The 10117-nt window shown below is 36.0% G+C and overlaps 1 protein-coding gene across 1 annotated transcript; it reads left to right on the top strand.

Annotated features, from left to right (window-relative positions):
- Positions 1-9149: 9149 nt before the first annotated feature.
- On the top strand, positions 9150-9796 carry LOC308640576 (cell death-inducing p53-target protein 1-like; the record flags this gene model as incomplete). Its single annotated transcript, XM_081312431.1, has 2 exons — positions 9150-9240; positions 9389-9796. 2 exons carry the CDS (start codon positions 9150-9152, stop codon positions 9778-9780), a joined length of 483 nt encoding a protein of 160 aa, XP_081168557.1. The 3' UTR covers positions 9781-9796.
- Between the last annotated feature and the right edge of the window lie 321 nt (positions 9797-10117).

The raw sequence follows: 10117 nt of genomic DNA, 5'->3' as shown, positions 1-10117 counted from the left end.
CTGATGGTTCCCTGAGGGAATATTTTTAAACAAGATGTAAAATTATGTTGCACCATATCCTTTCTTTTTCTACTGTTTTCTATAATTAATTCATTCTGATTAATTCCCCTTCAAAGATTTTTTGAAATTCTTTTCCTTCTTTTTAGTCCTCCTAAAGGACACAAGCTGGCATGAGACACACAAATGTTCTCTTGGCCCTGATCCACTTCCCTTTATTTCTCTCTGATAAATCCCTAACACTTCATTTTTTTCTGTTTCATATGTTCTTCTTATAATTACCAGTTCCTTTAAACATTATGTATTAAAAAGTACATGCTGAAAAACGTTTCAGTACAGGATAGCCTTTCAACACATGGTGCTGAAGTAATCGACAGAAACAAATATCCACAGAAACAAAATCCACAGAAAGAAAGGAACACAACCTAAGTCTCACCTCCTGGAAAAACATTAATTCAAAATGGTAATGGACTTACGTAAAAAAGCATAAAACTTTCAAAGAAATATTTTTAGAGAGTTGAAGTTCTTCATGTTCTGAAGCTTCATAGAGTTCTTAAATTTCAAACCCCAAACAAAATCTGTAAAAGAAAAATGGATAAATGGGGCTTCTTCAAAGTTAAAAACTTTTGCTCTGAATGAGACAGTAAAGAGAGTGAAAAGGTAATTTACACTGTGGTAAAAAAATATTTTCGGGGCTGGGGATGTGGCTCAAGCGGTAGCGCGCTCGCCTAGCATGCGTGCGACCGGGGTTCGATCCTCAGCACCACATACCAACAAAGATGTTGTGTCCGCCGAGAACTAAAAAATAAATATTAAAAAAAAAATTCTCTCTCTCTCTCTCTCTCTCTCTCTCTAAAAAAAAAAAGAAAAAAGAAAACAAAGGAACCTTTAAAAAAATATTTTCACAGATTATGTATATAAGTGTGTGTGTGTGTGTGTGTGTGTGTGTAGAGAAAGAGATTGAGAGAGAGAGAATTCTTAGAACTCAACAATAGAAAACAAACAAGCCAATTAAAACATGGGTAAAGGACATATAAAAATTTCACACACACACACACACACACACAAAACCCCACAATGTACAAATCAGCACATTAAAATGCTAACAAAATAATTAACCATTAGGAAAATGGAAATTATCATAGCACATCTCTGAGAATGTCTAAAATTAAAAACAAAACAAAAAAATGTGACAGCACCAACTGCTGTCAAGGATGCAGAAAGATCAAATCAAAAATACATTGTTAGTGGGAGTATAGAATAGTATTGTTACTTTGGAAAATAGTTTGGTAATTTCTTTAAAATAATAAACATATGATTTCTATGTGACCTAATAATTACACTCAGGGTTGAAGAAACCCAAAATATGAAGATGAATTTACACACAAAATCATGTGCATGAAAGGAAGCAACTTTCTTAATAATCATCCCAAATGGGAAAAAAAATTAGAGAGTTCAGCATGTGAATAATAGGTCCAATGTTATTTTATAATAATATCTATATAAAACAAACACTGAAACTTACATGGATTTTACTGAGTGAAAAAAGTCAGGTATGATTCCACTTATGTAACGGTCTTTGAATGAAAAAAAAAATTGTAGAAGCAGAAAAAAACTAGTGATTCCAAGAGGATAAGATTTGAGGGCAAGAAAGAAGTGGGCCTGGCTATTAAAGGCAGCAAGAGGGATCTTGTGGTGAAGGGAACATTCTTCATCTTTACTGCATCAATGTCAATATTCTTATTGTGATTTTGCATTATGTTTTTTTTGTGATGCTACCCTTGGGCAAAAAAGAATAAAGGGTATAGGGTCTCTCTACATTACAACTTGGGAATCTACATTTACTTGTAAAAGAAGAAAGTTAAATTTTAAAAAGATGAAATCATGTGCTTATAGATGATAATTGAATTAGGTCCAGCAAAATATCTACATCTGACATTAGAACATCTACTTATTGAAAGGATAGTTTTATTCACTTTATGTTTTTGGAGAAGCATAACTTATCAAACTTATTTAATTAATAACATTACATTTATTTTCTTTTATTCATCATCATTATTCCTTCCTTATTCACTTTCAATTAATGGTTTATCCTAACTGCTATAAGAGACTTTAGTCAGTAATGGAGTCTGTTTCCCTGGGAAATCTAAGGCACATCTCCCCAAACTTTAGTGAACATAAGAATTAACTGGAGAGTTTGTGAAATCATAGACTACCGGGTCCTACCCCGGGACTGTCTGAATCAGAAGTTGTGGGCTTTGCCTGAGAATTTGAATGTCTAATATGTTTCCAGGTGTTGTTGGTGATTGTGATGCATGCAAGGTGTTAGCCAGTAGACAACGTTTTAAGTTGGACTCTTTCTTAGTCCAGAATTATGAATGTTCCATAAGACTCACACAGTTCATGGTAGGTAAGCACTGTTTCCAATAATTACATTCTGTGTCATTACTGCACCCAGAATTCTGATGCTGTTCTCTTGTTGTTGCTTTGCAATAATTATTATATAATGCTTTTTATCTCCACTGAGTGGAATAATATACTATAAACTAAAATTCCCACTTCTATAGCACACATCACTCCAGGAGCTAGCCAAAGTTTATGAAAAATTCCAAGGCTGAGTTTACCATTTGAATTTTAGTTTAAAAACATAAAAGCACTTGAAGCCTTTCATAAGGAGTATTGCTTGTCATAAGATGACTTTCAAACCCAGCATATGCACACCCACACAGGAACATTCTCTTGCACAAAATCACCCTTAACTGTAAGGTAGCATTCCACCATAAGTCTTGTGTTTAGAATTATGAAAATAAAAAAGTAATATTATTTTCCCACTATCCCATAGCAGTAGACTCAAAATTCCAAATATATATGATAACATTGCCATCTAATGGGTAATCTGCAAAGAAAATATAGAAATAATAATTAAAATATGCTTTTGCTATTCTACTTATGCTATGAATCAAAAGTAAAAAAATATTATATCTAAAAGTTTCTCAAAAATAGGATATTAACTTTTCTTATATAAAAAATGGTGATACATCACAAACGAATGATACATCACAAATGAATGGGTTTTCCAAATATTCTCCTTTTTTCAGTAAACCTATTTTTTCTCTTTTTAAGAAAACCAAAGGGGACAAAAGTTTACCTTTTAAATGATTCCTTAAACTAAAAATTCATTGCCAAGAAAAATATTTAATCATTAATAGCATATTAATCAAATAAAGTTTATAGAAGTTTTTAAAAATAAATACTCTTGTACAGAGATTTTATTAAAATAAAATTTAAAAATGAAGATGATATCCCATTAATAATCACAGTATCAGTTGATGGATGTTGTAAGCAAATATATCAGTTTTATTCTCAAAACTTTGATTTCAACAATGTTTTAGTTACCTTTCCAATTTAACAGTCATAGTTGAATGCTTTTCTCTAAATTGGAGTTTCCTTCCTTAATGAGGACAAAAGTTGGTTTCAGCTGGAAATTTCTTTCAATCAAAACAACCCACAATTCAAGATTTCTCAGGAATTTCCTTACTTATTTCTAATGTACTGGGTTTAAATCATTCTTCTTTCATTTTTCACAGCCTCAATTGTGTGTAATGTATTTTCATGAAAATATATTTTTTACAGTAATTCTTCCACCACACCCAGATTCCCTTCAGCCTTAGAAAATAAATTCTTCAGAATGTTCATATTCCTTGGTATGTATTTTTCAGCAGTGTATATAAATATAAAGGAATATCTAAAATTGAATTGTATTTAAGCTTGCTGGGTAATTACCAAATCTTATATGCTTTAAAATATTTTGGGTTTCATTTTTCCTTTATCAATAGGAAAAGAAATGCAGAACACTGTTATAAGACGGAAGTGGGAAGAAAAAGGGGGAAAAGGAAAACTATTTTTAAAACACTGTAAATGCAATTTAATAACTGGGACTAACTTGGCTTTCTCTCTCTCTCTCTCTCTCTCTCTCTCTCTCTCTCTCTCTCTCTCTCTCACACACACACACACACACACACACACACACTTTCTTTCTTCTCTAGCTTTCTCTCTCTCTCTCACTTTTACTACCTCTCTCGCTCTCTTTCTCACTTAGCTCTTGGTCTCTCTCACTTTGCTCTCTCCCTCTCTCTCTCTCTTTGCTCTCTCCCTTTCTTTCTCTCTTCTTTCTTTCCCTTCTCTCTCTGTCTCTCTCTCTTTTTTATCTTCCTTCCATGTTAATCAGACACTGTCACAATAAAGATCTCTTGGTTGCAAAAAACAAACAAACAAACAAAAAAAACTGGGAATAACTTGGAACAATTTGATTGGCATGCACCCTATGTCAAGTCACACCTTCCATAATTTTTATATGTATGTTCCTAGTGTATGTTCCCAGAAGTGAAATTGCCAATTTGAAGACCATGCATTTTTTTAAGTTTGATTGATACTGCAAAAACATCTATTGAAAAAAACAAAAACCAATAATGTAATATTGGTTGATGTTGCAGAAAATGGGAAACCCAGAAACCACAGTGCCTATATTGCCCTTGTTATTTATGTATCATCCCCATCTCTACCTCAGCAACCATTACATACAGGTACCCATCTTGACCTTTCTGGCATGGCCAATGATGAGGGTCTGCAAGCTTCAAGCAACAAAGTCAAAATTTTTCTATTTGGTTGTTCAGTGAACTTGTCCTGGAGGATGCTTTCTGATAGGTGATGAAATCTTTACACTTCACATCTATGCCTGTGTATTTAAAGATATACTTCTTTTTGTATCAGATCCACTAATCCTTTTGCTATCTGGTTCCCGAGAACATGGCCAAGCTACAGGCCATTTCTCAAGCATCTGCATACATTCGCACCTCAGAGACATTTCTTTTTTCTAAGTGGATGACCAGTTATCTCAACCCATCTATTTTGGTGCACATCTACATACGAAGTGAAGTACTTCCAAGACAAACTTGGGCTTTTCTGTTTTCAGCATGATAAGTGACCCTCATATGACCATAACTGTAAGCTGAGGAAAGAAAACCATGGAGTAATACATGGGTTTGATCCACCTGATCATGCAACTTACTTGTGATATATAGTCCTTTCTAGGCTCAATCATGGGTATTCCATTTTAAATACATGATAGACTGCTGCTAGGCATGTACAAATTTAGGTCTTGGTGGGCTGACAGAACCCAGCACATGACCATGAGTTCTCTTTACATAGTTACTTAGTATACTTTGGTTAAGATTTTAATCTCTATCATTGGCCTCAGGCTCAATGCTTAACTTACAGCTTACTGCTTTTAGGTTTGAGATATATTATCTCGAGGACCTAAAGAGGCTCATGTGGAACAGTGATTCCTTCATTGTGTTAAAGGATGCAAGATGCAACTATTTACCTTTGACTCTGGAGTGTTTATATCAGAATATTCTTGATCATTGGATGTCTAAAATCTACTGATGTGGCAAGTGCCTGTATCTTCATAAAGTGTATCTTCCACTGTGAAATGCACATATTTCATAGTGACCCCAGTACACTAGCCACGTTATTTCTCATCCTGTCTAATTAGCATAATGGGACCAATAAGATGAATCTATGGAATGGTAATTTGGTTCATACCACTTTAGATAACATTATAAAAAAGAAAGTAGGACAGTTAACCCTAGAAAAAACTGAAAATGAATACTTATGTCTATCCTATGTGAAGGTGAACAGTTTCTGCTATCTTTTTATACTTTAAATGTAAAAGACTCCATTCACCAAAGCATAGAAGTGTACCATAGAGTAGAGACCTTACAAATCTGCTCTAGGAATGATACTACGTCTGGCATGTTACCAGCATTGGAAGTCTTGATTGAGGAAGCAGTAGGACAGCAATTACCCAAGAAATAACTAGCTATTTCTTCAAAAGCCACACTGGAGAATTAATTAGAGATATGACAGCAACCCTTCATCCTATGATATTTTTAATGATATCACTGAACTCTACCATTCCCATCCTTCAGAATATGATATGGCTTTTTTGTTTCTGTCTGGGCTGGCAGAGGGAAATTTCAGAGGTTTCCATGAACTTCTTTATCAAGTGCCATAATAACTCTTACTCTATTATCAGGGGAACCTGAAAATTCCCATGCTCTGACACTAAAACCCCTGTGAATCTCTGAACCATAGAATGTAAGTTCTTTCTTTGCTTAGTCTCTAGAATATAGGGTCTTATCTCTTCTAGCAAGGGGAGCTGCTATCTTCTTATATCAGAGAATTCAAGAACTCAAGAATCTTTCAAATGACTCATCACAAATCTCAGGATTACTCTTATTTCCTATCAAAGACCAGAGTAAAGTCAGGTCCTGACTAAAGAATAGAAAAGGAATCAGCAAACTTTTTTTTTCAAAGTGTTAGATAATTAGTGTTTTCAACTTTGCAGTCTGTTTGATTTCTGTGGTATCTGTTCAACTCTGCCAGTGTAGCATGCAAACAGCCATGAAAACCATGCTAATGAATGGTAAAGGTTGAATTCCCAAAAAGTAGGTTGTTGGATGGTTTTGACCACTGGACTACAACTTAATGAGCCTTAAAAAATATTCTTGCCAGGGATGTGAATTAAATTTTACCTGAGTAAATTTCACACATTATTAAATATTGGACTTTATTACTAGTGTAAATAAAGCTTCCAGCTACAAAAAAGAGAGAGAGAGAGAAAGAGAGAGTTTCTTTACACACTGCTGTGAGATCATTCTGTCCTTACAGTGTGTTTTAAATTGATAGTAGACTAAACAAAAATTCTCCTTTTTTTTTTTTCTTGAAGATGTCTTTTGTGGATAAGAAAAAATCAATCAAATCTTCTATTGTTATGATCCATTGCCCTCTTACCTTTCAAGTTTTAGAGCTATTCCCTAAGGCATGTTCCTTTTCCAGTATTCCGCAAGTACAAAAAGTTTTGTAATCTTAGTGCTGTATCAAGCTAAGGAATCCACCAGCAGGTTTCTTGATCAATTCCAGATTTCTTATCAGAGTGTCTGCTCAATATTCCTCCAAAAGTGTTTAGCTGCATGGAATTTATTCAGGTAGTAGTAATAGAAAGCTTGTGAGGTGAACCAAGGAGGAAGTAAGAGAAAAGTAAGAAGATCAGTGAAGATAGCAATAATGACCAGCATGTGGTTATTGTAGCTTAATTTTGATAGATGCCACTGAAGACTAAGTGGAACACATTTCAGAATTGCCTTAATCATGGGACCAGAAGCTGGGATATTCTCCACCAGCTGCTGTCTCTCATTGGTGGAAGGTTAGTTGTGGTTATTAAAGTAGCTCCTCCAGGCATCTCTGCAGTATTCCCTAATGGAAAGAGAACACCCTGGGCAGGGAGATGCAGGTAGCTATTGATCTGTGTAGAAACCATATGCTGCATCTCCTGGGAATCTGAGCTGAATAGCCCATTGACTGAGAATCGCTCACAGGAACCACTATGTGAAGGTAACATGTGAGATGAACTGATCCTTAGAAACAATAAATTAATGTTAAAGGGATAGTTGCAAGCATTGTTTCAGTAATATAAAATATGTAGTGAATAAATTAAAATGTCATGGTGGGAGGCTAAATAGATGGATATTGGGCTCTCTGCCTGGATACCTTTATTTTGGTGATCTAGGCATTTGCATTTGAACAAGCTGTGTTTATTGTTCATTTCAGCAAAGGAGACCATAAAACATGGAAAACCATAGGCCATCTCAGCAAGAGGGAGTTCAAAATGACTTATGCTAGGATGTGGGCTTGTATTTGGAAGTTTGAGAAGGGATTTAAAATAGCAACTTTTCTCTGGATGAAATGCTAACACAATGCAGGAGCCACACTATGATTAAATATCTTAATAAGTCTTATATAAGGATGTGGAAGATTAGACTTGAGCTAAACTGTAATTGATAAAGAAGCACCAGCCACTCACATTGCCTAGGAGAGGGAATATATAGTATTTTGTGGCTCGTACAATGTTCATGTACTCTTTGTTCAGATATGAAAAGATATTAGTTTCCCATCATCTAAAATACTTACTTTCCTTTCAAAACAACATAATATTTTATGAAAATAATGCTTGACCTTCTCTTATTCAATAGCATTAAAATGTAAAAGAAAAATAATAGATAAAAATAAATTATATTAATCATTAACTAATCCCATTAATAAAATGAGATTGTTTTACTCCTACATTTAAATTACAAGAGATTATTGAAAATACAAGTAATAATTTTCATTTTCTAAAGTTTAATTTTCTAAATGAAGAGTTGATCAGAGACAACAAATCATAATTTCTGAATCATTTAATAAAAATCAATCATGTTTTTACTTTATCCACTAAATACATTAGTAAATAAAATGTACCTAATAATACACTAATACATTTTGGATACAGTTTAAATTTCAAATATACCTTTAAAATTTCTGGAAAACTTAATATTTGACATGTGTTTTAAACTAAATAGATTAGCCCATTCCTCAACTAATTCAGTTACTTGATATTGGGTTTTACAATGCAGAAGCCAAATCCAAGGTAGAGGTTAGTAATAGAGGAAGGTAAGTGGAAATCATCTATCAGTTTTTTTTTAATGAAATGTCAACAGTAGAATGCAACTCAGAAGGAAACACCACCTTGACATTCACCCCAGCCCAGCTAACACTCTGAAAGTTTCATATAAACACGTTCCCTTCCTTCCATTGATGCTTCAGACATAAGAGTGAAGTGGTACAGCTGTGGGTCTCCTCTGCGACAGTCACTTACTACTGCACTGGCTGCTAGACCTGGCCAGGGAAGACCTTTCTTCATTGATCACTGCCACATAATGAGATTTAGTGCCCAATGGAGATCTGTTGTGAAAAATCAATAATGGTAAATAATAAACAATGCAGATTACACAGAAGTATATTTCACTGCTTTTCAGTAAAAAAAATGATCAACAGGAACTTAGAGTTTTAGTAGTTCTACCAATCACACATTTATGTGATCCAATGGCAAAATCTTGGTGTTGATATACCCATGTTATCTATTAATTGCAGAAAAAGCTAAAGCCTTTTGTTTTACGTGACATTCTGGGTTGAGGACATTTGAAATCATTTCTAGGCCTACCGTTGTGTAAGTTTAAAAGAACAAGAATGGCTTCTGGTAGAGGACACCGGGCATGTGGGAGGCTCCAGGTCCTACAGGCCATCAGGCACATGGGGGCAGCTGTGCGCAGAACCTGCTGGCTGGGAAGTTCCTCCAAAGACCAGGTCTGATCTGGGCCATCACTGTGACCCATGACCTTGGGCGCTAGGTTTCAGAGCTCCCCAGAGCCCTGTCCATCCTGGCCAGTAGCTGAAGGACTTTTACACACTTCCTTTCTCTGAGTACCAGGGATTTGAGGTCCATGATAAGCAGCAAAGTTGTTTAATAAGCCACCCCTTCCTTATCCTGGGGACCCTACAATCCAGCTTCTGGAAGAGAAGAGTGGAGCCCCAGCCACCCCAGGCTGTACTTCCCCAGCTGTTATGCAGCGCCTACCAGGCATGGCACTGCTCCCTGAAGACATTGGCCTCCCGTCTTATGATGCATCCGTGCAGACTACATGTCCCCACTGCCAGCAGGCCATCACCACCAAGATCTCCTATGAGGTTAGCCTGCTAAACCTCAGGCTGGGTTTCTTCTGCTGCTTCATGGGGTGTGATCTGGGCTGCTGCTTGATCCCCTGCCTCATCCGTGACTTCAAGGATGTGAAACACAGGTGTCCTAGCTGCAAAATCTACATTGACACATACAAGTGCTTGTGCTAACAGAGCTGAACTCCAACTCCCCAACCTGTCAGTGGCCTCTCCCTATGCCTCACTCCCTGTGCTCAGTGGTCTTTTCTCCTCCACTTGGGGTTGCAATCTGTGCCGCCATGCCCTGGAAGTCCTATCCACTTCTTACCCTACCCTGAGCATCTGACTCTTTCAGCAAAAATTCTGTGAGTTTTAAAGGCCAAGGACAAGCAGTGGCAGAGGAATAACACTGAGCTTCTGTGTTGCTGGTTTGCTTGGTGTTTTGTGATTCAGAAGACAAGCTAGAAAGGGTCTCTCACTTGCATCCTCAATTGTCTATTTCCATTCAAGTTCCAGACCGGGTCCTGAC

This window comes from Spermophilus citellus (assembly GCF_964194105.1).
Source record: "Spermophilus citellus genome assembly, contig: SCAFFOLD_39, whole genome shotgun sequence".
Lineage (NCBI taxonomy): Eukaryota > Metazoa > Chordata > Mammalia > Rodentia > Sciuridae > Spermophilus > Spermophilus citellus.
Note: the sequence above shows the minus strand (reverse complement) of the source record. Positions and strands in the feature narration are given on the sequence as shown.